The sequence below is a fragment of the Eubalaena glacialis genome, chromosome X (assembly GCF_028564815.1).
Source record: "Eubalaena glacialis isolate mEubGla1 chromosome X, mEubGla1.1.hap2.+ XY, whole genome shotgun sequence".
In the NCBI taxonomy this organism is placed as follows: Eukaryota; Metazoa; Chordata; class Mammalia; order Artiodactyla; family Balaenidae; genus Eubalaena; species Eubalaena glacialis.
The window spans coordinates 1,935,773-1,963,060 of record NC_083736.1 but is presented as its reverse complement, the minus strand read 5'-3'; the positions used below and the strand labels follow the sequence as shown (position 1 = coordinate 1,963,060).

The window sequence follows — 27,288 nt, the reverse complement described above, 5'->3', positions numbered from 1 at the left end:
CAAAACGCGTCAAAGTTCAGGCCACAGAGAATGAAAGTGCAAAATGGCTTTACGGATGGCTGTCTTTACACAATTCAGCACCTAGAAGTGGGCAGAAAGTTCCTGTTATTGAAAAAGTCTTTGAGGAGAATCATTCTTACATAAGATGTCAACTGAGATATATGTTCTGAGAACATATGGAAAAATGTTTACATTTGCAAATAGAAAAGAAAAAAAATTGGCATGCAGCCAAAAAGGAGTTTACACATAGAGTCATGTTATCAGGTAATTAAACATCATTTGCATCTAGAGGTGGTTACAGCGTAGTCAGAGCTATTTTCTGTCTTCTTTTTATTTTGGAGGCGGATGCCAGAGGGGGCAGAAACACGACATTTCAGGACTGTTCCACAGGGATTTTCAAGGCAACTGCTTTCCTGCTTTGAGACACAGCCAGCAAATGCCCTGTCTGAAGTGACCAAAGGCCAGGCGAGTTGCAACCTACTTGTGAATGAAAGACTCCCTGTTTCCAGCAAGAGTTGTCAGAGATCCCTCTGCAAGTGTTACAGTTTGTAAATGAGAACAGAAGGTCTTCTGTAGAAACCTGAAAGGCACGGACAGCAGATGCCAGGGACTTCCCGGCCCCTTTTCTGGACAACCTAACTTGGTTTCGGTACGATCCTTGTTGCTTTGAAGAGTGAATCAGCCGGCACATGCGTGGACCGGAGAGAAGTCCTTGACTCAGAGCTGAGATCGTGTCTCCTGGCAAGAGGACCCAGAAGACTGGTCCCCCGGAGAAGCAGCCGCTCCCTGACCTGCAGCTGGCCTGGCCCAGAGACAGCCCTTCAGGTAACCGGCTTTTCTTGAGATGCTAGCGAGGCCGCTCCAGCCCAGCCAGCGACCCTTGGCAGCCTCCCTAAGTACACGTGGCTACAGGGCACACTGCAGCATCTGGCCGTATTTTAGAGGCAACTTTCTTAAAAATGGAAAGCAAAGATATCCATGTCAGATTTTTGCCTTGGGTGATTTCTGCAAGAAATGCAGAATTAAGTTCAGAAAGAGAGCGAATGTAACTACACGAGATGCTAAGAGATTCTGGAGCGTGTGTACTGGACGTTGAAGCGATGCCAAGATTAAAAACTGAACCAGGTTTGGGAACAGGGCCCAAGTGTAGTGGAGAAATGAGACATGCTGCCTGGGGTCTGGAGGACAGGGGGGAACCAGGGGTTGTAATTCTTTCTCCCCTGGAAGAGCATCAAAGGCTACAGTATGGGTAATACTTCATTGAAGGGCTTTCTTTCTCTTTTTCTGTATCTTTTTTTTTTTAATGGTCAAATTATTTCACTTTTTTTTTTGGTAAGTATTTTTTTTTTTCAAATCTTTATCGGAGTATAATTGCTTTACATTGTTGTGTTAGTTTCTGCTGTATAACAAAATGAATCAGCTATACGTATGCATATATCCCCATATCTCCTCGCTCTTGCATCTCCCTCCCACCTTCCCTACCCCACCCCTCTAGGTCGTCACAAAGCATGGGGTTGATCTCCTTGTGCATATTGAGATATAATTAGCAGATAACATTGTGAGAGTTTGCTGCGTACAAAGGGTCAGTTTGATACATTTCTGTGTTGCAATATGATTGCGACAATAGCGTTAGCTAACACTGCTATCACCTCCCGTAGTTGCCATTGCTTTTTTGTGTTGAGAACAATTGAGATCTAGTCTCTTAGCAACTTTGACACTTACATTACAGCAGTGTTGAGTGTAATCGCTGTGGGGCGGGTTAGCTCTCCAGAATGTATTCACCTACATGTTGCAAGTTTCCATCCTTAAACATCCCATTTCTCCCACCCTCCCACTCCCTGCGGACCACCACCCTACCCTCTGCTCTTTCTTTGTCTCTTTCTTATGGAAAGTTTTCTTTGGTAGCAGGGATCCAACATGAAGAAAAGCATGCAGTGTTCTAAGGGATAAGATGCTGTGTTCATTGGAACAGAAGACTATGCTCTTTCTGTGTAGCTAAATATAGAAAGCCTATCACTTAAGAGGTAAACCAAAGATTTGATAAAACTAAACCTCGTATGACATTTCCACCATGCTCAAGTGGCGTATATACACTCAACTCTAACCCACCAATAGAACAAGTATAACCAGTCACATTCTCCAGAAAAAGTCAGAAGAAGCCAATAATATGCTTTTTCTGGGGGGAAAAAAAAAGATTAAAATAGTTGTAAAGAAAACAATCATATCTACTTTATACTATATTATATATTTTCATATTTGTATATATGATTATTGTGTATTATATATTTTATGTATACATGTATCTATACATACATATACATAAATGTATATTATTTCATATATAAATACATATAAATAAAAATGTTGATATAGACCTCCTGAGAGGTAAAGATTTGTAGCCAAAAATTGCAAAATGGAACAAACGAAAGGGTAGGGCGAATGCCGATGGTATGAAAAGAAAGCATTTCCAGCTTCCCTCCTCGGCTCAATTTGAGATATGCCGTCCGAACTGTCTACATGTTAAAACAGGTCTAGTAGGCAAAGTCTCCAATGTTGTGTCCTTCCATCAGAGAGTGGAGTAGTTTCATCCACGACATACATATTGTATGAGTCCAACTCCATGACATTCTGGAAAAGGTAAAATTATGGAGGCAGTAAAAGGATCAGTGGTTGCCAGGGGTTCAGATGGGAAGAGGGGTGAATAGGCAAAGCACAGAAGATTTTTAGGGCAGTGAAACCACTCTATATGATACTCTAATGGGCGGGGGGGGGGACATATGGCATTGTACCTTGTCCACGCATGGGATGTGCAACACCAAGAACGAACCCTAAAAGCTAACTCTGGGCTTTGGATGATACAGAAAGCAAACAGACACAATCACCGTGCAACAGGTCACCCGCCTGTACACCAGCTACCAGAGGCGAAAAAGAGGCACCATGCCAGGTAGCTCACACCTCACTAAAATCCTTCCTCGAAATGTACAAGGTAAATAAACAGCCTGTGCCTTGGTTCTAGACCTTGCACAGCCACGGTAGGTCTCACTAGGCGTGATGGGAACCCTCAGGCTTTATCCCAACTGAGAACTTCCCCACACAGAGGCAGTGACCCCAGAGAGCCATCCAAAGAGACCTGTCTGTGGGGTTTCTTGCTGCCCAAGCCCTGTCCCAGTTGCATGCAATGGTCATCCGGCTGACCACAGGTGCGCTGCCCTGTCCTTGCGCTGAGGAGGACGCAGCTTGGGGAGGTGTGAGAAAGCACCTGAGTTGCAAGGGAGCTTGGAAGGAACCACCTCTGTCTTGTGGGCAAGGGCTAATGTCCAGAGAACATGAAGAACTGGGAAACATCAGGCTAGCTCAGAAGGAGAAGGGTGGAAGCACACTGGGGCATTTCTCCTTGGAGAAGGCCCTCCATGCAGTGGTCCACGCCACTGCACACACAGCCAGCCAGCAGCTAGTCTGCACCTTCCCAGGGGACAGCTTAGATGGAGAGGGTGAAACTCCAAAAGGCAGGATGCCCCCAGCTCGGAAGCTCGCCCACCACGCGAGCCAACTTCTCTTCAAACAACTCATGAGCAGAGCTTCTGGGTCACTGCAAAAGCCATGCCAGGTCAAGGGCCACTGACCCCCAGGAGCCCCAAGTTGGCTTCTCTCACGTCTTCATGGTTCCTCATGGCCACAAACAGGCTGCCAGGGACCAGCATTTTTACTACACATAATGTTGCCCAGTCACCCACTGACATTCTACCTTTATTGGGTTTCCAGGGAAACAGAGCTAGAAAGTTAGCCCAAGGTCTGATTCTCATGCATCAAGGGACAGGATTGCCAGTTATCTGCAGAAAGCAGCTGTTGTCACCAGATGGCTTTGTAGACAAGCAAATATACGTGTTCTTCCCCTTTCCTATTATTGTTTTGTACGGACAGCAGCATACCACGCACTCTCTCTTGACTCTTTTTTATTTTTATTTTTTTCATTTAAAATATATTGGATAAACAGAGAATGTGGTCCATCCACACAGTGGAATATTATTTAGCCATGTCAGGGAATTCTGACACAGGCTACAACATGGGTGATCCTTGAGGACATTCACTAAGTGAAATAAGCCAGACACAAAAGGACAAATACTCTGTGATTCCACTTGTATGAGCTCTCTAGAGTCATCAGATTCATAGAGACAGAAAGTAGGATGATGGCCTCCAGGGGCTGGGGAGCAGGATGGGGAGAGAGTGTTTAATGTGGACAGAGTTTCCGTTTGGGAAGATGAACAAGTTCCGAAGATGGATGGTGGGGATGGCTGCATAATGATGTAAATGTGCTTCATGCCAATGACCTGTACACTTAAAAATGGTTAAGATGGGAAATTTTGTTATGTGTGTTTACCACAATTTAAAAGTTTTTTAAATATGAATTGGAAGTCATTTCATACCAATATTTTATCACTTAATTTTGCATTTTCCTTTATAATCCTGCCTTCTATATCGGGCATCAGGAATCTCTGGTCTGTTTGGCAAACTCTGCCTGTTTTTGGAAATCAAGTTTAATTGGAGGACAACAAGGGCCAGTCATCTGTATTGTCCGTGGCCATTTCCATGCTATGACGGCAGAGTGAAGTAGTAGCGACAAGACCATCTGGGCAGAAAAGCCCAAAATATTTACCGTCAGCTGTTGATAAACACATGTTCTACATTCTTTTTTTTTTTGGCCGCGCCTTGAGGCTTGCAGGATCTTAGTTCCCCGACCAGGGATTGAACCCCGGCCCCGGCAGTGAAAGTGTGGAGTCCAAACCACTGGACCACCAGGGAATTCCCTACATTCTTTTTTTTTTTTTTAAGTCACATCAGGACTCAAACGCAAAAGGCAGACACCCCAAACCAGCTGGTTTTTCCTCGTCAGGCTGGAGCAGAATTCCAACCAGGACAGAGCCACTCCAGCTCTGCCCACAGCCTACCTCCTATATTCTGCTCCCAGATACGTCGTTTGCACACTGGCTCCATTTCACCCAAGGGCCTATCTCGAGGGCGTTCATGGCTTCCTCAAGCTGAAACACGTTCCACTGGAGTGGACCATCCACTTTGTCCAGAGCTTGTGCAAGTAAGAGCCGTGAGCCACGACCTTGGTGAGGCCCCAGAATTCCAGAACCTTCAGCGGAAACGTGGCTTTGCTTACTTGCTCCATGTATGGGATTCAAGATCCATCTGGACCAAACATGGTTTCTGGCAGCCACGCCTGGATCTGGAACACCTCGGGAACTTTCACCTACAGGGAGATACCTTTCTGTTCTGACAGAGTGCCTCCAAACCAATCACACTCTGACCTAAGCTAGAGCTAACAAAGTCCATGTTCTACATTCTAAAGACAGTGTTCAGCATTTGTAAAGCTTTTTCAGTAGGGAAGAACACTCATTCCTTTTGAGTTTTTAGTAGTTAAGATGTTATTGATAGCATCGGAGAGAATCAAAGTTTCCCTTCTCGTTACAGACTTACTATCTTACTGCATTAGTTCATTTTCTGCTGTCTGTGTTAATATAAACCTCTATTTCTTACAGGAAATACAAGGAAAGAGAGGACATGTTACACCTGGAACATTTTTGGTAAGTTAGGATTATGGGCAATCGTTCATCTTCTATGTCTGCCTCTGTGTTACTTCATGTCGCTTTCTCAGAATGCATTGATAGTAAACGGATCTTTCTCGATTAGTAATTGATCACTCCCCTCCTGACGGTTCACGATTAATATACATGTTCCATGCACCCTTTCCTGGGAGGTACTCCCCAGCAGCTACAGAAGGAATTCCATCTCACTCTTCCCAATCCAGCCGTGCATCAAGCCTTGCCATGGGGCAGGTGTGTGGTTTTCCGGGAAGCCCACGACGAAAATTCCACCAGATTCAGATTTCCATCTTTATTTCATGATGTTGCTGGGGATTAGAACCCCATTGTCCTGCTGTTTATTTGCGTGCCCAGGGTGGCATCCATAAAAGAATGAGTCGTTTTTAACTTTAAAAAAAAAAAGAAAGAAAGAGAGAGAAAAAAATCAAATGCCTAAGAGGTGTATTCAAACTCTTCTGAAATGGGATGATAATATCAAAGTCCACTAAAATAGTGACCCCAACTTCCCACTTACAGAAGTAGTGTAAATAAGATGGAAAGCAGCATGAAGCCTTGTTGGGTAGCTTGTTTTTCAGGAGCTGGCTGGCTCTGACAGTCGGTGTGCTTCTGGATTTGAAGCCCTCAGCTTGCAGCAGTCTATCTGGTTCCCGTCCAAATATCCTTCTTCTGATGGCAGACGATCTTGGCATTGGAGATGTCGGCTGCTATGGCAACAACACCATAAGGCAAGGACCAGAGAATTGCTCATCTGACACCCCGGTGCAGAGGCCACTGATAGCGCATCTGACCCTTGTTCTGTGCAATTCCAACTATAACAGAATTGTACACACATCATTTCTTTGAACGCCCTTGATCCTGCCTTCTTCCCACACCTGCACTAACCCCAGCTCAAATGCATCCTGTGTATGAATAATCGCTTCACTGTTAAGTATGATCTCCATCAGCACAGTCTCTGGTAGACAATGGTTTTTAAATCCTTGCTCTTGCCTGTAAGCCAAGGACCAATATCAGGTTTACCTCACTCTCCAACCTCCATCCATCAAACCAAATCCACCCACTCACGCATGATTTCAGTGCTCCCGGATCAAAATGTCTGTTTCAGATAAGTCCCTGTCTTCCTCACCCCGAGATATGACAGGCGCATCTCCCATTGCTAGTTCACCTATCGTAAGATAAACCCACCCCATCAGCGTGGTCCCTTTCTCCTTGTCCTTGAGTACCAGCACAGGCCCTACCCTGAAGCTGCATCTGAATCCCACCCTCACGTACCACCGACAACGTGTTGGTAGTGTGGAGTCAAATCTTCCAGTTAGGATTAGCATGTCCACACAGCTGTGCTTAAAATGCGTAACCAACAAGGACCTACCGTAGAGCACGGGGGGGCTCCGCTCAATACTCTGTAACGACCTAAATGGGAAAAGAATGTGAAACAGCATAGATACATGTCTGTGGATAGCTGAGTCACCGTGCTGTACCCCTGAAACTAACGCAACGTGGCTCATCAACTCCACGCTAATATAAAATAAAAAGTGGAAAAAAAAAAAAAAGACTGTGAGTCCTAAGTGAGAAGTCACTGTGGAGTCTCAATTCTGGATCTTCTATCGTATCTGTCTCAGCACCAGTAGTATAATTGTGGAAACTTGGTAAATAATAAGGCAGTGGATATTTCTTTGATGTTTCTGAAGACGTTTGAAGTTTTTCCACTGCCTTTTTAAAAATTATTAATTGTCATTGGACTATAGTTGCTTTACAATGTTGTGTTAGTTTCTGCAGTATCACAAAGTGAATCAGTTATAGGTACACATACAGCCACTCTTTTCCAGGTTTCCTTCCCATTTAGGTCACCACAGAGCACTGAGTATAGTTGCCTGTGCGATACAGTAGGTTCTCATTAGTTACCTATTTTATATATAGTAGTGTGTCTATGTCCATCCCGTTCTCCCAATTCATCCCACCCCCCTTCCCCCCGCCCAGTATCCATACGTTCGTTCTCAACGTCTGTGTCTCTATTTCTGCTTTGCAAAGAAGTTCATCTGTACCATTTTTCTAGATTCCACGTAGAAAAGATATTATACGGTATTTGTTTTTTCTCTGTCTGACTTACTTCACTCTGTATTACAGTCTCTAGGTCCATCCACAGCTCTGCAAAGCCGTTGCCTTTTGGTCATTCCTAAGAACGCATGCATGTGTTCATTGGTGACTGGCAGGTTTTCTATTAAGTAGGATGTCACTATGTTTATGGAGAAAGCCTGTGTGTTTGTTTGCTAAGGAATAAAGCAGTTAATGTTTCCGTCTGTAGGACTCCGAACATTGACGGCCTTGCCGCGGATGGCGTGATGCTCACACAGCACATCGCTGCTGCTTCTGTGTGCACGCCAAGCAGAGCTGCTTTCCTGACAGGCAGATACCCTCTCCGATCAGGTTTGTCCTTCCTCCTGTCTAACCACACAGTGGACAGGACCATGCTTTTTTTGACTCATCACGTGTGGATTCTCCAGTACAGTGGGAAGAGAATGCTCTAAGTCCCCCATATTTTTGACCATCAGATTGGAGTCAGTAAGAGCTATAGATAATGAGGTGACACCGGTAGAACCTGGTCCATTCGATTGTCTCCTGTGATGTGGATAACCGTATAAGGCAGGCGTTGGCAAACTTTTTCTCTAAAGGGCAAGATATTAAATACTTTCATCTTTGTGGGCCATATAGCCTGTGATACAACTACACAACTCTACTGTTGTAGCTTGAAAGCATCTCTAGACCTTACATACATAAATGAGCATGGCTGTGTTCTGATAAAACTTTATTTATGAGCACTGAAATTTAAATCTCATATAGTTTCATATGTTATGAAACATACTACTTCTTATTTTTTCCCCAACCATTAAATAAAACGTACAAAACCATTCTCCACCTACAGGGGTTATGCAAACAGGTGGTAGGCAGCATTTGCCCCAGGGGGCATAGCTTTTCAACCCCTAGTGTAACATACATAATAATCTACCCCGAGGGATATTAAGGGACCTAACAGGCAATATCATGACTCTGGTTGTGCAAAAGTTTAAGTAACCAAATATGTTTAATCTGAAGAAGAAGGGATAGGGGTCTCCAAAGATTGTTTTCAAATCTCTGCTCGCCCCGTGGAAAAGGAATTTCTTTTGCTCTCTGTGGCCCCAAGAAAAAGATCTGAGACCTCGGAATGAAGGAAATACGTCGACAGAATATTTCTCCTATTCCACCACAGGGGCTCCAAAATCATCCTCTTTTGCATTAAAAGTCATGCAGATCTTTTGTTATAAAGTTCTGGGGTTCTTGTTTGGTTGGTTTTTGGTTTTGGTTTTGGTTTTAGTTTTGTTTTTTGGAGGGTTTTTGGTTTGTTTTCTTTTGTTTCTTTGTTTTTTTGGCTTTTTTGTTTTCTTTTGTTTGTTTTTGGGGGGTTTGGGGTTTTTTGGTTTTTTGGTTTTGGGGTTTTTTTAATTTGTTTTTCAGAGGGGTTTTGAGGGTTTTTTTGGTTTTTTGTTTGTCTGTTTTGGCTTTGTTCTGTTTTTTTCTCCCAATCTTCTATCTCCCTGGGGATTTGGGTAGAAAGTAGACTAAAAGTTTGAAAGTCTGTAGATGTCCTTCTGCCCTTTGACCCTGAGGCTGACTCCTGGGAGTAGGGACAGACTTCAGACCCTGTATCAGTCAGAGCTCTCCAGAGAAATAGAACCGAAAGGACCTATCTATCTATCTATCTATCATCTATCTATCATCTGTCTATCATCTATCATCTATCTATCTATCATCTATCTATCTATTGTCTATCATCTATCTATCTATCTATCTATCATCTATCTATCTATTGTCTATCATCTATCTATCTATCTATCATCTATCTGTCTATCATCTATCATCTATCTATCTATCATCTATCTATCTATTGTCTATCATCTATCTATCTATCATCTATCTATCTCTCATTTGTCTATCCATCTATTATCTATCTATCCATCCATCTATCATCTATCTATCATCTATCTATCTATCATCTATCTATCATCTATCTATCTATCTGTCATCTATCATTTATCTATCATCTATCTATCTATCTATCATCTATCTATCTATCATCTATCTATCTCTCATCTATCTATCCATCGATCTATCATCTATCTATCCATCCATATATCATCTATGTATCCATCTATCATCTATCATCTATCTACCTATCTATCTATCTATCATCTATCATCTGTCTATCCATCTATCTATCATCTATCTACCTATCTATCTATCATCTATCTATTGTCTATCATCTATCTATCTATCTATCATCTATCTATCTCTCATTTATCTATCCATCTATCTATTATCTATCTATTCATCCATCTATCATCTATCTATCATCTATCTATCTATCATCTATCTATCCATCTATCTATCATCTATCTACCTATCTATCTATCATCTATCTATCCATCTATCATCGATCTATCAATCTATCAGCTATTTATTTAGGATCTACCATCTCTGTCTCTTACTCTGTAAAGAGATTTATTTTAAGGAACTGGCTAGTGTGACTGTGTGGTTGGCAAGTCCAGAATCCTCAGGGCAGGACAGCAGGCTGGAGACGCAGGTGGGATCTGGTGTTGCAGTCTTGAAGCAGAATCCCTTCTGTGTCTGGAAACCTCAGCTTTTGTCCTGGAGACCTCCAACGGACTGGATGAGGCCACCTACCTTCACGGGGGTCACCTCCTTTAGTTGAAGCCGACTGATTGCAGATGTTAACCAAATCTACAAAAGACTTTCACAGCAACACCTAGACCCATGGCCTAGTGTTTGCATGACTGGGGACCGTAGCCTGGTCAAGTTGACCCATCAAAGTGATCCACAGAGACCCTCCTATATATAGTTCCCTGGAACCTGCTCAGGGAAGAATAAATCCTGGACAACATAAGCTGAAACACCCCAACTTTCTTTGTCCTGACCAAGAACTATTTGGTTTTCACTAGCCTTCATTGAACCAGACGCATTCTTGAGGTTTTGGAAAATCTCAGAATTCTCCACATTTCCAAAGCATGATCACTGAGAACTTCATTCTCTCTTTGAACCAAGTGGATCCTCTCTGATTAGACTGAGCTGCAGTCATCAAAAAGGTCTAGGAGACAAAGAGCAACTTCTGAATCTTTGGTTCTCAACTGTACACGGCAGAGCTTTATAAAAATATTGAACCTACATTTTTAAATGATTGGGTAGAGGTCTGGGATCTATCAGGGTCAGGATGAATTATATCCGTGGTTCCCTACCTTTTCAGCACATTAGAATCATTTGGGGAGGGACCTTGTAACCATTCCAAATTCCACCCCAGACCAACTAATATCACAATCTCTAGGGTGATATGATAACCAGGTGTCAGGATATTTTGGAAACCCCTCCCATGATTCCAATGTGCAGACCAGTTTGAGAAGCACTGGATTCTATCAAGAGTTTGGTGAAATCATAAAATCATTTTTAATTCTGTTTTCCCTTTCATTTAATTCTCTTTCGGTTTTTAACCTTCACATAGCAGGACCGTAAGTCTTCTCACTAACATTTTCAATTAATGAATCATTTCCTTTGCTGACAAAAATAAAACCCATGAGGCCAACCCAAGTTGGAAGTAAATTTTCAACTGAATTTTGAATAATGGAGATTTCCACCAAATGTTCTAAGTTAAAGTGATAATAATGATGATACAAATCGATGTCTGATTGTAACATTTCTTTGAAAATGATTGATCAAAGGTATGGTGTCCAGTAATGGTTACCGTGTTCTTCAGTGGACGGGCGTATCTGGAGGACTTCCACCAAATGAAACAACTTTTGCAAAAATATTGAAAGATAAAGGCTATGCCACTGGACTCATAGGTATGGACATTTTCTAAGTATAAAGCACATTTTTTTTTAACATCTTTATTAGAGTATAATTGCTTTACAATGGTGTGTTAGTTTCTGCTTTATAACAAAGTGAATCAGCTATGCATATACATATATCCCCATATCTCCTCCCTCTTTTGTCTCCCTCCCACCCTCCCTATCCCACCCCTCTAGGTGGTCACAAAGCACTGAGCTGATCTCCCTGGAGCACATTACTTTTATAGGGAGGTGATAGTCAAGTAAGAAGTTTGGAAATGAAATCATTGGGACACAGTGGGATTTCTCACTGGACAGAAAGCCCACGCATGCTGGAATCATGTTACTACCCACATTGCTTCGTGCAAAGTGGATGCTCAAGAAATATCAGCTTAATGGCATATTTGGCATTTCATACAATTTTCTGAGGCACCATGATTTAAAAAATTAGAAGTTTTGGGGTGGAGGGATAGATTGGGAGGTTGGGATTGACGTATACACACTGCTGTATTTAAAATAGACAACCAACAAGGACCTACTGTAGAGCACAGGGAACTCTGTTCATTGTAATGTAACAACCTCAATGGGAGAAGAATTGGAAAAAGAAGAGATACATGTATATGTATAACGGAGTCACTTTGCTGTACACCTGAAACTATCACCACATAGTTAATCAACTGTACTCCAATATAAAGTATAAATTAAAAATAAAAATACAACTGCAAATCATCTACAAGACAGCTTTGGTGGCATCACAGGTGTGACAGTAACAAGTTTTCCACAGAATGCGAAATCCAGTTCCAAGCTCCCCACTGCAACCCACATGGAATTCTAAACTAGATGACAAACAACAAGAACCAGGCAACTCACAGATATTTTAAACGATGATCAGGTGTAGAAAGATTTTAACTATATGTCAGTTCTGACTTTTTACTCAACACAATGAAGAGTTTTATGAGCAATCCTTTCCTGAGGTATCGGATCATACTAAGTCATGATAAAAGCAAAAATAAATCCATTAATGATCTTTCAAAACATTAGCATTTTTTTTCTAATTTTACCAAATTACCAAAGATTTTCATAATGCTGATTTTCCCCATTTCCTGCCTAGAAATGTGACTACACAGCTTAGAACCTTCCTCTCTGCTTCCATAAGGAGCAGGCTTATCTTTCTATACGTCAACAAACCACTTACGTCATATGTAGAATGAATTAAAATTAGGGACGGCAGTTTCTTGAAAGGGGCCCAAGGAGTCATGATCATTATCGTGTTATAGTAATAAATTTTGCTAACAGTCTCCTTTGTTGATCAAAAAGAGCAAAGCTAACTCTTTAGCTCTTTGAATATAGAATCCAATAGATTCGTGGATATTGCTCTGGAAATCACATGAGGTTTTCTGGGCGAAGGACACCATTGGGCTGCTGAGAAGGTACACAGAGCGTATCAACACTGCGGCAGTGACAGCACGGAAGCTAATCACCTTCCACTGATTGAACACAACAGGTGGGGTCTGCAAAACCTGTCACCCACCACCACCCTGACTATGATTATAACGAATTAGCAAAGGGACGGAGAATTGTAAAGTCAGGAAATCTTTTGCTCACGCTGGTCACATCAGATGGAATTTTCTAGAGCGGTGTGACCACTGTGTGCCTTGATTATTGCTCTCCTGTAGACAATCGCAAAATCAGGTGGAGTCGACTGAATAAGGGTCACCGAAGATAGCAGGTCCTAAATGCTGGAACCTGCAAATATAACCTTACATAGGAAAAAAGGGTCCTTGCAGATGTGATTAAGTGAAGGATCCTGAGATGAGGAGATGATCCTGGTTTATCCAGGTTTCCTTATATACAAGGGAGGACAAGGGTCCTTTCAAGAGAGAGACAGACACATATCTGACTACAAAGAGGAGATAGTGAGACCATTGAGGCAGAGACGGGAGGGACGCGGCCACAAGCCCAGGGACGCCTGGAGCCCCCAGAAGCTGGAAGAGGCAGGAAGGACCCTCCCCTGGAGCCTCAGCACTTTCCAAGTAGACAGGAATGGGACCTTATTTGGAAAGAGGGTCTCTGCAGATGTGATGAAGTGAAGGGTCTGAGATGAGGTCCTCCTGGATGAGGGTGGCCCTACATCCAATGACAGGGTCCTTCTAAGAGACAGAAGAGGAGAGACACAGACACAGAGGAGAAGCCACCTGAAGACAGAGGCAGAGACGGGAGGGATGGGGCCACGAGCCCAGGGACGCCTGGAGCCCCCAGAAGCTGGAAGAGGCGGGAAAGACCCTCCCCTGGGGCCTCTGGAGGGAGCACGGCCCTGCCCACTTGCCTTGATTTTGGACTTGCTCTCCAGAGCTGTGAGAGCATAAATTCCTGTTGTTTCAAGCCACCAAGTTATGGTACTTTGTTCCAGCAGCACAGGAAACGCTGCTACACAAGGTCCTCATCCCCTTGAAGTGACCTGGCCGGGCTGTGGTACAAACAACAGCAAACACTGCCCCCACCTCCTCTACATCCCCACCTCATCCCACCACCCGGCAGAGAGCCTAGAACTTGGCAAGCACACCATACCTACTCCCCCAGGGATGATCGGACCATTGTCACGTGTGCATACTTCTTGCCTTTCAGGAAAATGGCATCTGGGTCTCAACTGTGAATCCTCCGATGATTACTGCCACCACCCGCTCAGCCATGGCTTTGACCATTTCTACGGAATGCCGTTTTCCATGATGGGAGACTGTGAGCCCTGGGAACTGTCTGAAAAGCGCGCAGGCTTGGAGCATAAACTCAGCGTCTGCTCGCATGTCATGGCGTTGGCCGCCTTTACGCTCACCGTTGGGAAACTCACCCGCCTGGTAGCGGGCTCCTGGACTGCGGTCACTTGCTCAGCCATCGTGGCCGTCCTGTTCTGCACGACCTCCTATTTCATGGGCGCCCTGATCATTCACGCGGACTGCTTTCTGATGCGAGGCCACTCCATCACCGAGCAACCCATGTGCCTTCGAAGGACGACGGCGCTTATGCTCAAGGAGGTCTCATCCTTTGTCCAAAGGTGAGTGTCAAAGGTGGCTTCGGGATGAAAATGAAATCGGAATCTGCTTCTTCTCTAACGGGTACTGGCGTGGTGAAATGGTCCCAGCTCAGAAAGACATTTTTTGGTAAAACGGGGCATAAATGATGTTCCCTGGAACTCAACTGGATCCATTGAAACAACTGACCAGTCAGCTGAAATTTGCTGCTGTTCCTTCTTATTTTAGAGCCAGACCAGGGAATTCCCTGGGGGGTCCAGCGGTTAGGACTCTGTGCTTCCACTGCAGGGGGCACGGGTTCGATACCTGGTCGGGAAGCTGAGATCCCACATGCCGCGGCATGGCCAAAAAATAAAAAATTGGTGTGGACTTTTCAATAGACTTTAGAAGGAAGAAAGTCATCACACTGAAGATTCTCAGACACAGGAGCATCATGCCGTGGAACAGATCTACGCATTTGCTTCTGGTGGGTAGAGCAGCAAAGTCATGTATCTGAGTAAGGACGTGACAATGGAGATATGTATTTAGCATCTGTAGGAGCTCAATCTCAGGTTGACCGAAAAATAACTCCCATCACATTGTGTCTACTTTCAGAAACAAGCAAGGACCTTTCCTCCTCTTCGTGTCCTTTCTACATGTGCACACCCCCCTTATCACTACCGAGAACTTCCGAGGGAGGAGTCCCCATGGGCTGTACGGGGACAACATAGAAGAGATGGATTGGATGGTGGGTAGGTACCTGTTCCAGGTGAGAAAGAGATGGTTCCTCGTCCAGAAACTGCAGGAGGGAAGGATGTAAAGAATGAGAAGACCAGACTACTTAAGGTTACCGATAGGAGAGGCATCCTTTGAATGTCGAGGGTCCTCCTCACTCTCGTGTTTTATTTCTCTTTCTTGGATGGGTTGATTTTCTCTTCTCCCCCCAAGAGAATGTAAAATGCCTGTGGGTTGGGACTGCCTTGCCTTCTTCTCCCACTGCATCCCCTGGGTTTAGAACAGTGCCAGGTGCGAAAAAGTGAACATTTCCTGACTGAGTCAGCGCTTGAATGCCTGTGTGGGTGTGGATGCAGCCACTTCGCTGATTCTCCGACAAGGGCTCGGTACCCCTGGGTTTCCATGGTGATGAGCTGCAGAGTACTCATCCTCAGAGATTTTAGAGAAAATGTACCTTAAAGAATCTTTTCGCAACATCATCTTGGAGTAAAAAGTATGATTTCGGTGAACTGTTGGGGAAAATGAGAAAAATTGGAAGACGGTTGTGCAATTACTCATGTCAAATCTCTTCCCCGGAGGGCCCGGCCCCATTCCCTTCAAGACAAATTCACTCATCTTTGGGTAGAAAAGATTAAGAATGACTGGAAAACATAGGCTATTTTAGGTGATGTCAAACATTGAGTGTTTAAAATGGAATTTCCAACACCACAATTTGGGAAAAAATATTTTAAACGAATAAATGTACAGATGTATGTAATCGAATAAGTATTGAATGATAAAGACTGAAAATTTACAGTACAGAGTTAAGAACCCATAAGTTCATCAAGATAAGGAACTCTTCATGAGATACATTTAGAGAATCTTTTCTTTTTTTAAAAATTTTTATTGGAATGTAGTTGATTCACAATGTTGTGTTAGTTTCTGCTATACAGCACAATGAATCAGTTATACATCTACATATATCCCCTCTTTTTTAGATTCTTTTCCCATGTAGGCCATTACAGAGTATTGAGTAGAGTTCCCTGTGCTACACAGTAGGTCCTTATTAGTTATCTATTTTATATATAGTAGTGTGTATATGTCAATCCCAATCTCCCAATTTACCCCTCCCCCTACCTTCCCCCTCCCCCGCCTTGGTAACCATAAGTCTGTTTTCTACATCTGTGACTCTATTTCTGATTTGTAAATAGGTTCATTTGTATCATTTTCTTTTTAGATTCCACATATATGATATTTGTCTTTCTTCTTACTTCACTTACTATGATAATCTCTAGGTCCATCCACGTTGCTGCAAATGGCATTATTTCATTCTTTTTTATGGCTGAGTAATATTCCATTGTATATATGTACCACATCTTCTTTATCCATTCCTCTCTCGGTGGACACTTAGGTTGTTGCTTCCATGTCCTGGCTATTGTGAATAGTGCTGCTGTGAACATTGGGGTGCATGTATCTTTTCGAATTATAGTTCTGTCTGGGTATATGCCCAGGAGTGGGATTGCTGGATCATATGGTAACTCTACTTTTAGTTTTTTGAGGAACCTCCATACTGTTCTCCATAGTGGCTGCACCAGTTTACATTCTCAACAACAGTGTAGGAGGGTTCCCTTTTCTCCACACACTCTCCAGCATTTATTGTTTGTAGATTTTTTTAATGATGGCCATTCTGACCGGTGTGAGGTGATACCTCATTGTAGTTTTGATTTGCATTTCTCTAGTAATTAGCGATGTTGAACATCTTTTCATGTGCCTATTGTCCATGAAGAATCTTTTCTATGTCTCCCCTTTCTCTCTGTCCCAATTTAAAACTCAGTCAAGCAACTGAATGATACATTTTTTTAAACAAAAATCATTTAGAATGTAGGTTGGTGGAGTTCAGATTATTAGGGCAGGGAAACTCTTCTGTCTGACACTATAATGCCGGACACAAGACATTGCACGTTTATCAAAACCCACAGAATGCACAACACAAATGAAAACTATAGACTTTAGTTAATAACAGTGTATCAATATTGACTTATCAATTATAACATTGTTCCGCTAATCTATAAACCTAAAACTGTTGTAAAAGCCAAAATCGATTAATGAAGGGGGAGGAAAATCAATAGGGATACAAATTTTAAAATCCTTGTCCAAAAGAAAGCAACTAAAGAGGAAGAAATGGCCAAAGTACAGAGGGAACAAAGAGAAAAAAAAAATTAAAAGCAAAACACAAACAAACAAAAAGAAGCAATATGGTTGATTTAAAACTAACCGTATAGAGACTTCCCTGGCGGTCCACTGGTTAGGACTCCACGCTTCCACTTCAGGGGGCCCAGGTTCAATCCCTGGTCGGGGAACTAAGATCCCACAAGCTGCAGCATGGCCAAAAAAAAAAAAAAAAAAAAAAAATGCACACCTGGTCAGACTGTATAAAAAAGCAACATCCAAACACCAAAGAAACACACTCGTTTTTTAAAATCTGTAACGTTTAACCAACCACCTTCACCCATTTTTTCCCACCCCTCACCCTCACCTGCAGTAGCCACCAATCTGTTTTCTCTTTTTGTAGGTGTGGCTTTTTGGATCCCACATATAAGTGAGATCACACAGTATTTGTCTTTCTCTGTCTGACATATTGCACTGAGCATAATGCCCTCAGGGTCAATGCATGTTGCTGCAAATGGCAGGATTTCCTTCTTTCTCAAGGCTGGATAATAGTCCGTTGAATGTCTACACCACATTTTCTTTATTCATTCATCCATCGATGGACACTTGGGTTGCTTCCATGTCTTGGCTATTGTAAATACTGCTGCTATGAACATAGGGGTGCAGATATTTTGTATGTGACTCTAAGAAACTTAGAACTGCCACTGAAAACTATTCTTCATCCATGTACAAATGCCTTTATCAGCGGCCTTCCTAGCCTATCCTGCTCCCTATCCTTTTTTCTCTGTCATCTTCTTTTGCCTCACTTTTAAGAGTTCACGATGTTGTCCTATGCAGCATGTACACTTGTAGCTTTCCTGAAACTTTTTGGAAACAGGATTGGGCACACACAAAGACATTTATCGATTTTAGATCAAGGATGCTTAGAATAGCACAATTACATTACTGCTTACTCCCATTATGCTTTAATACTAAAGACTCATTTTAATGAAACGTTCCAAAATTTGGTTTAAGAGTTTCTTCTATTTTGACTGGCACAAACGCATTTATTCTTTGCAGGGCAGATCCTTGATACTTTGGACACGGAAGGTTTGACCAATAGTACCCTCGTTTATTTTACGTCGGATCACGGGGGATCCTTAGAGGCTCAGTTTGGAAACAATCAATATGGTGGCTGGAATGGGATATATAAAGGTAAGGGTGAGACATTCCCAGATCCATGTGTACTGTCTTTATCTCTTCCCAATAATTCCCAACCCTTTCTCTGGAATGGGAGTTTACAAAGCAAAGTCACAAAAACCAAAGGAACCCAAATGATTGTTGTGGTCAACAGAATAATGTCCCCAAAGATATCCATGTCCTGACCCCCGTGTGGTGGAAAACCAACACCCAGATTAATAAATAAAACAAAATCTATGCTCTGCCAGGGAGGAATGAAATGTCATCATGTAATTAAAGAGGGAGGGAGAGAAAGAGAGATTTAAAACAAAAAGGAAAGGTTAAATCACCCGGGTAAGCAACCACTTTGGATTTTCAATCACATTCTTTCCTGTTCATGTTTAAACACAGGTGGCAAAGGCATGGGCGGCTGGGAAGGTGGGATCCGGGTCCCGGGGATACTCCGGTGGCCCGGGGTGCTGCCCGCTGGCCGCGTGATCCACGAGCCCACCAGCCTGATGGATGTCTTCCCCACTGTGGTCCAGCTGGGGGGTGGCCAGGTGCCCCATGACAGGTACAGAGCAGCCCAAAGAAGGCAGTTGCGTTTTGTGTAGAGCCAACATGTATGTCAAACATCACTGTCACTTTTGTTTGGCACAAAACATCCGTGAGATCAGTATCTGGAAAAACGCTCATCATCCTCTGCTGGGATCCAATGTCTGCTTCATTTTACGCACAAAATGTCCTTCTCTTCTTCTCAGTCTTGAGTGGAGCCATTTGATTTTAAGGATGATTGTCACTGAAATGCATCAATGAATTTACTAACGATTCATCCCAAGAGATTCCTTTTGATGTAGCGTGGTAGGGACTTTTCATGATCCCAGTTTTTCTTATTTATTTATTTATTTATTTATTTATTTTTGGCTGTGTTGGGTCTTAGTTGCTGCGCACAGACTTTCTCTAGTTGTGGCGAGCGGGGGCTACTCTTCTTTATGGTGCACGGGCTTCTCATTGCGGTGGTTTCTCTTCTGGCGGAGCACGGGCCCTAGGCATGCTGGCTCAGCAGTTGTGGCTCGCGGGCTCAGTAGTTGTGGCTTGTGGGCTTAGTTGCTCCGCGGCATGTGGGATCTTCCCGGACCAGGGCTCGAACCCATGTCCCCTGCATTGGCAGGCGGATTCTTAACCACTGCACCACCAGGGGAGCCCGATTCCAGTTTTTCTTCCTTTAAAAATTATAGAAAATTTGGGGGGAATAGAAAGAAAATAAAATTATTTCATAAACTTGACAACATAGAGATGAATACATAATTAAGTTATATGATACCTATATACTATATATATTTAGATATATTTTATATATTTTTTTATATATTTGTATAAAATATGTCAGTATGTATCTATAGATATATATGTACATATCTATATATATTTAGACACTTTATGCATGGACAAAAATTTTAATGGCTTTACAGTATTCTTTCAACTAACCTCTTACAGGTGGACAGTAGCCCTGTTCTTTTTTGAAAAAAAAATGTGGCTTTGTCATTTTACTGCCTGTCATAATTACCTTCTTAGTAAAAATCCCTGTAAGTTGAATCCCTGGGTCAAAGTGTATGGGCATTTACTAAATCTCTTGATACATTTTGTCAAATTGTTCCCTAGGAATTGCTACTGGCGGTATGTGAGAGTATCTATTTTTAAAGTAATAGAACTAAAATCAATTTAATTTATACATGTAATTTATTTATTATATATATAAACGACACATACAGTATGTGTGTATGCACATATACATACATATGTGTGTTATCATTTCCATTGCTTTATCAGCAGAGATGTTGAATATTACAGACCTTTAGTTTACATTCTCCTGTTTTCTCTTTTCTTACATTGAATATCACGTCTCTGGTTGATTTTTTTTTCTCCTAATTGGCTGCTAATTTTTAACATTAATTTATAATACCTCATTTGTTTTAAAAATAAAAATGTGTCCATCATGTATATCACAAATGTGTTTTGCTAGAAGATAAAATTCAGCTATATATTGTTGCTTGGTTTTATTTATATATACATTTATATATATTTATACACACACGTATGTAAACATATGTGTGTATGTGTGTATGAATACACGTTTGGAAATGATATATATTGTGTATATACATGGTGTCTATATATATGTGCTATATATATGGTGTGTCTATGCGATATGCATATATTTTATCTATATGTGGTGGGTATATATATCACATATCTATGGTATATGTATATGGTATGTGTATATGTATATATATTGTATATACAGTATACATAATATATAGTGTATATATTGAATATATAATACATATATTGTGTATATATTATATATTGCATATATTTGTATATATGTATATTTGTGTATAATGATATATATTGTGTATATAATGTATATATATTTTTATATAATAATGTATATTGTATATATACACTATATATGCATATATATTTCTTTTATTATATATATTTATGAAATGATTCCAGGTCTTGTTGAAGAATACCGCATATTCTATAACGACTTAAAGCTCGAATCAATAGAAAACCAAGCAGGTGTTTCCATTTTGTCCCCCTATTTGTGCCTTCAGAGTAAGGCTGGGTGGACCATTACTTCAGCCGAGCAAGCTGGACCTCCAAGATCTTTTAGCCATAGATGCTGTGTGCAGGCGGATGGTGTGCTGACTGCCCCAGGGCTGCCCTGGGCTTAAGGCTCACGCCCCCCTTCCAGCAGCCCCGCCCTGAGTCCCTGTGTTCCTGCCGGTAGGGTGATTGACGGCCGGGACCTGCTGCCCTTGCTGCTGGGGACAGCCCAGCACTCGGGCCACGAGTTCCTGATGCATTACTGCGAGAGCTTCCTGCACGCAGCCCGGTGGCACCAACGGGACGGTGAGTGGCCTGCATGAAGGAGTCACGTCTTGGCCTCCGTTCTCATTTTCTGCTTCTTTATGGCTTGCATTTCCACACGAGCTCCTTTATTTCCTTCTTGGCGGTATTTTTCTTCTGACGCCGGCAACGTCCTTTAGCAGTCGATCATCCTGTGGTGATCGCAAGGGAATTCTATGGTTTAGGCTCTGGCTCTGGCTTTCCTGTCCCCCAGCCCCATGAGGTGAGGTGCAACTTTTATCATCACACACACACACTTGTACACACACAGGTGTTCCAACCTGATTCTAACCTTTCCAGTCTGTCCTCTTAATCTACATTTGCTTTCCGTGTGTCTTAATTCATGACACCATCTCATATCTGTTATATTAATGATAACTTTGTAAAACAAGCAGTGACATGTTTAGTGAATAATTTTTGCATCTCAAACTTTTCTGGGCTGTTTTGGCCCAACGGTCCTTTCAAAAGAATTGTAAAATCATTTGCAAGTATTTTTTTTTAATCCCACAGGAATATCAGTGACCATTGTCTTCAACGTATAAATGATTTTGGGGGGGAAAGTGGTATCTTTACAATATCAAGTTTTCCCAAACTGAGGCATGTTATGTCTCTGCACTTATTTAAAAACTATTCGTTTTACCAAGCACTTTATTCCCTTACCAAGTCATTTCATTGTATTTTAATTGCTTCCATATTTATAGCTGGATTCTCCATCATGGTCTGACTGGAGTTGCTTGAGGTTTTCTGTTTCTATGAATCTGTTTCTCTGAATCTTTTTAAATCCAGCTCTTGGATTTACTAAACAACTGTATTTTTAAATTTTCTAACTGCTTGAGTTCTGCCTCTACCTTGGTCTGTGATAACAGACTTTCAGCTATTTGAGTTTCTTCTCTTTTCTTCATTTCTGTTTCCCTCTCTATTATTCTGCCTTGCCCTGACATTTTCTCTCTTTTTTGTGGATTTGCCTTAAGGACTTGGTTTTCTTCCAGGGTTTGGGAAGGCCGATAGACCTCTTGCAATTCAACTCACTCTTTTTTCTTTATGCCTCAAAACCATTCTCTGGACATGTCCAGTTGTCTGAAACAAGAATAAAAGAATACCTTTTGGAATCCCCCTTATTTGAGGAAGTTACCAATAGATTTTTTAAAAATCTCCCTCCTTTTCCTATCCATCCTTTTCAGTAGTATCATCATCTGGGATGATTTTTATTGCTACATTTTTGGGTTTTTAAGAATTACATATCATAGATTTCCCCTTTTAAGATTTAAAAAAAAAACTTTCGTTCAGGGACTTCCCTGGAAGTCCAGGGGTTAAGACTCCGTGCTTCCACTGCAGAGGGGGACGGGTTCAATCCCTGATTGGGGAACTCAGATCCTGCATACCATGGGGCGTGGCAAAAAAAAAAACAACTTTCATTCAATTACCTAGCACAATCTACAACTATTTATGCTTACGGATAATTTTTATTGCTACATTTTTGCTTTTTTAAACTTACATACTATAGATTTCCCCTTTTACAATTTTTAAAAAAACTTTCATTCAATTGCACAGTTCAGTCTACCAGCATTTATGCTTAGGGATGATTTCTATTGCTACGCTTTTGATTTTTTAAAGTCACATATTATAGATTTCCCTTTCTAAGGGTTTTTAAAAACTTTCCTTCAGTTCCACAGCCCAACCTTCAAGCACTGCGGTGAGTGGCACCGATACCTGGGATCAACGTTCGTCCTCTTTTCCTTTACCCCATCACTGAACCTCTCTTCTCTCAGTTATTGGGCAAATATCTCAATTTTTTTTCAAGGTAGATAGAGAGTGTGTTCCTACTTTCTTTTTTTTTTAACTTTTTGTTTTTCGGCCGTGCCACGTGCCATGTGGGATCTTAGTTCCCCAACCAGGGATCGAACCCGTGCCCCCTGAATTGGGAGCGTGGAGCCCTAATCACTGGACCGCCAGGGAAGCCCCCTGTTCCTACTTGCCGTGTCTCTTCGAAGGCCCCCTCATCGGCCTCGCCAGGTCCACTCTTCATCCCACTCCCATTGTCCATTTAGCCCTCCATGAAAACCTTTCCAGGACCACCCACCATACCGATTCCTCCCTGTGACGTGAGCCAGCCCCTCCCCTTCTCTGGAACAAGACCTCTGACCCTAGGAGCCCCCAGTCACCAAGCTCCAGCAGAACCATGCCCTGTGATTCTAGAACCTGCAGTTACTGCCTCAGGGCCTTTGCACGACCCATCACTGCCATCGAGAACACGCTCAGAAGGCTGACCATCCTCCATTCTTGACCTTCACGTCCCGCATCCACTATTACCCCACCCTGCACCTTGCACACACACAAACCTCCACGTCCACCTTCCATCACCTGGACCGCTTGTATTTTCTTCCAGGCATTCAGCACTCTTGGCAATTTTCTCATTTCTGGTGCCTATTTACCACTCTCTGGCCTGAGTCCCCTCCCTAGGACTCTGTCTGTCTTCTCTCTGTACTCATTTGCTGAACAATGAAAACAATCACAGACATTGAATGAGTGTTCTCCCGATGCCAATGAACTCATTTTACTCTGAAAACCCCAGCAGATGACAATTCCTGTCCCCAGTTCACAGGTGACAGAACTGACACTTGTTAAGACAACAGGTCGCAGGGCTTCCCTGGGGGTCCTTTGGTTAAGGCTCCACGCTCCCAATGCAGGGGGCCCAGAGTTCCATCCCTGGTCAGGGAACTAGATCCCACATGCCACAGCTAAGACCCAGCGCAGCCAAATAAATAAATAAATATAAAAAAAAAACACAAAACAACAGGTCACCATAAATGCTTAGAAGGGAACAGAAGCCAGAGATTTTAGTCGTGGTCCCATAAAAACACCAAACCACAGTGGTGCCAGCCTGGGAACCAGGGCTCGGGCAGGGAAATCTGGTGGCTGTTGGGACGAAGGGAACGGGATGCCCGTCTGAGCATAGGTCTTGGTTGCCCACACTTGCTGGCTGCATGGGGATCCCTGGCCTCATCCTCCTTTCCTGCCCAGGTCCCAGGAGCAGCCCCAGCCCTGCCCCGTCTCCCTCCCTGGTCCCTGGTCCTGCTCCAGGATCCAAGGGAACCCTCCCGCCTGGTCCTGGAAGAGGCACGGCCACCGGAGTCCTGCTCACTGCCCTCTGGTTGCACGTGTGGCTTCCCCAGACTTGCTGCCCTGCGAGGATGCCGGGGATGCCAGAGGGAGAGTAGGGGGCCTCCTTCCCCAAGCAGCAGGAAGCCGCAAGGCTCAGGCTGTGCAGTTCTGGGTCTGACCCGCGGCCGGGGGGCAATGCTGGTGTGAGGACACCCTCAGTCTCTCCTTCCATTTGGTCAAAATCGCTTCCTGAGGCTGAGCTAGGTCTGGTGCCAGCTGACCTCTAGTTAGTAAGTCTTCTCAGACGCTGGAGGATGTCTCTTACAGATGCGTGCTGCTCTCTCCCTCCCTTCTTTTCTTCCTTCCTTCCTTTCTTCCCTCCTTCCTTCCTCCCCTCCTTCCTTCCCTTCCTTCCCTCCTTCCTTCCTTCCCTCCTTCCTTCCTTCCCTCCTTCCTTCCTTCCCTCCTTCCTTCCCACCTTCCTTCCCTCCTTCCTTCCCTCCTTCCTTCCCACCTTCCTTCCCTTCCTTCCTTCCTTCCCTCCTTCCTTCCCTTCCTTCCTTCCTTTCCTTTCTTCCTTCCTCCCCTCCTTCCTTCCCTCCTTCCTTCCCTTCCTTCCTTCCCTCCTTCCTTCCCTCCTTCCTTCCCTCCTTTCTTCCTTCCTTCCCTCCTTCCTTCCTTCCTTCCCTCCTTCCTTCCTCCCCTCCTTCCTTCCCTCCTTCCTTCCTTCCCTCCTCCCTTCCTTCCTTCCTCCCCTCCTTCCTTCCCTTCCTTCCCTCCTTCCTTCCTTCCTTTCCTCCTTCCTTCCTTCCTTTCTTCCTTCCTTCCCTCCTTCCCTCCTTCCCACCTTCCCTCCTTTTCTTGGTGGAACCTTCACAGCTAGAGAGAAGCTCGGGAAAAACATCATTGAGAACAGCTACTGCACTCTTAAACCTCAGAGAATTCACTTAGGAAACCACTGACCAGACAAGTAATTCATTCTTTTTTGTAAACAGCTCTGTGGCGCTGTCATTCACCATCTTAGCTCGGGCTGCCAGAACAAAATACCACAGACCAGGGAGCTTAAAATAACGCACACTTATTTCTCATAGTTCTAGAGGCTGCAAGTGTGAGATCAAGGTGCCAGCACGGTCTGGTTCTAGGGAGGACTCTCTTCTGGGTCAGATTCGGCCACCTTCTCCCCGTGTCCTCGTGTTGGGGAGAGAAAGCTCTGGCCTCTCCCTCTTCTTATAAGGACACGAATCCCATCCTGGGGGCCCCACCTTCACAACCTCATCTAACCCTAATCACCTCCCAAGGCTCTATCTCTTAATCCCATCACGTTGGAGCTCAAGGCTTCCACAATGAATTTGGGGTTGAAGGGGTGGAGGACACACAAACATTCAGTCCATAACATTCACATAACCATAAAATTCACCCTTTTCGAATGTAAAAATTGAGTGACATTTAGCACATTCACAATGGGTGCAGACCTCACCGTCATCTAGCTCTATAACATTTTCATCACCTCCAAAATGAAACTCCAAACCCATTAAATAATCACTCCCCCTCCCCCTCCCCCTCCCCCTCCCCCAGCCCCTGGTAACCATGAACCTACTTTCTGTGTCTGTGGATTTGCCTGTTCTGGACGTTTCCTATAAATGGATCACACACTGTGTGTCCTTCTGTGTCTGGCTTCTCTCACTGAGCATTGTGTGTTTAAGGTCCATCCACGTGGTAGCCTGTGTCAGGGCTTCACTCCTTTTCATGGCTGAGTCATATCCCACTGTGTGGATGGACCCCATGCTGTGTGTCCATCCATCACTTGAGGGACACTTGGGCTGCTTCCAGCCCCTGGCACTTGTGAATCACCCAGCTCTCCAGCAATGTGTCCTGTTTCTCCATGCCAACCCTCCCCAATTCTTGTCCTTCCTCCAGGAGGGGCAGTGTGGAAAGTCCACTTCGTGACCCCGATGTTCCACCCAGACGGAGCCAGTGCCTGCTACGGGAGAGGGGTCTGCCCATGCTCTGGGGACAAAGTAGCCCATCATGACCCACCATTGCTGTTTGACCTCTCGAGAGACCCTTCCGAGGCTCACGCCCTCACGCCAGACACAGAGTCCTCATTCCATCAGGTGATGGAGAGCATCACAAAGGCCGTGGAGGACCATCGCCGGACGCTCCGCCCGGCTCCACTGCAGCTGGACCTGCCGAACAACATCTGGAAGCCGTGGCTCCAGCCCTGCTGTGGTCGGTTCCCCCTCTGCTGGTGCGATCGGGAAGCTGACCCGTAATAGCCGCCCGCCCGGGAAAACTAGGTCCCTGCTCCCTGGAGATCGTCGTTGGGGTCAAAATAAAATGGCCTGACGTCAAGCTGTCTGCTTGTGTGGGGCTGAATCGTTTCACCAGCTCTAAAGAGAAAGTGTTACCGAACTCAGGTGCAGCTTCTCGCCGCTCAGGAATACAATACTAAATGGGTACAAATGAACTTATGTACAAAACAGAAATAGAGTCACAGACACAGAAAACAATCTTATGGTTACCAGGGGGGAAAGGGGGTGGAGGGATAAATTGGGAGATTGGGATCGACATATACACACGACTATATATAAAATAGATAACTAATAAAGACCTGCTGTATAGCACAGGGAACTCTACTCAATACTCTGTAATGACCTATGTGGGAAAAGAATCTAAGAAAGGGTGGATATATGTATATGTATAACTGACTCACTTTGCTGTACACCTGAAACTAACACAACATTGCAAATT

At 43.6% G+C, this 27,288-nt stretch overlaps 1 protein-coding gene and 1 long non-coding RNA gene across 2 annotated transcripts; one reads left to right on the top strand and one right to left on the bottom strand.

The window, feature by feature from the left end:
* The first annotated feature begins 709 nt into the window (after nt 1-709).
* Nucleotides 710-27,288, top strand: LOC133082743 (arylsulfatase L-like). The gene is made up of 11 exons (XM_061179536.1): nt 710-825; nt 5,544-5,588; nt 6,170-6,331; nt 7,906-8,027; nt 11,366-11,488; nt 14,099-14,522; nt 15,094-15,230; nt 18,421-18,555; nt 18,931-19,093; nt 21,317-21,438; nt 26,455-27,288. The coding sequence occupies exons 2-11, from the start codon at nt 5,566-5,568 to the stop codon at nt 26,808-26,810; spliced, it is 1,767 nt and encodes a 588-aa protein (XP_061035519.1). The 5' UTR covers nt 710-825; nt 5,544-5,565; the 3' UTR covers nt 26,811-27,288.
* LOC133082746 (uncharacterized) lies at nt 21,046-23,797 on the bottom strand. The gene is made up of 3 exons (XR_009698986.1): nt 23,775-23,797; nt 22,465-22,512; nt 21,046-21,587 (listed from the first exon to the last, which is right to left on the bottom strand). It is a non-coding gene; the product is annotated as an uncharacterized LOC133082746 (long non-coding RNA).

What these genes read in the sequence shown, in the direction of transcription:
- LOC133082743 (XM_061179536.1), top strand. Translation starts at nt 5,566, where the DNA reads ATGTTACACCTGGAACATTTTTG. An exon ending in TTACACCTGGAACATTTTTG is followed by an intron (nt 5,589 to 6,169) that starts GTAAGTTAGGAT and finishes CTTGTTGGGTAG; the next exon opens with CTTGTTTTTCAGGAGCTGGC. An exon ending in GTCTCATCCTTTGTCCAAAG is followed by an intron (nt 14,523 to 15,093) that starts GTGAGTGTCAAA and finishes GTCTACTTTCAG; the next exon opens with AAACAAGCAAGGACCTTTCC.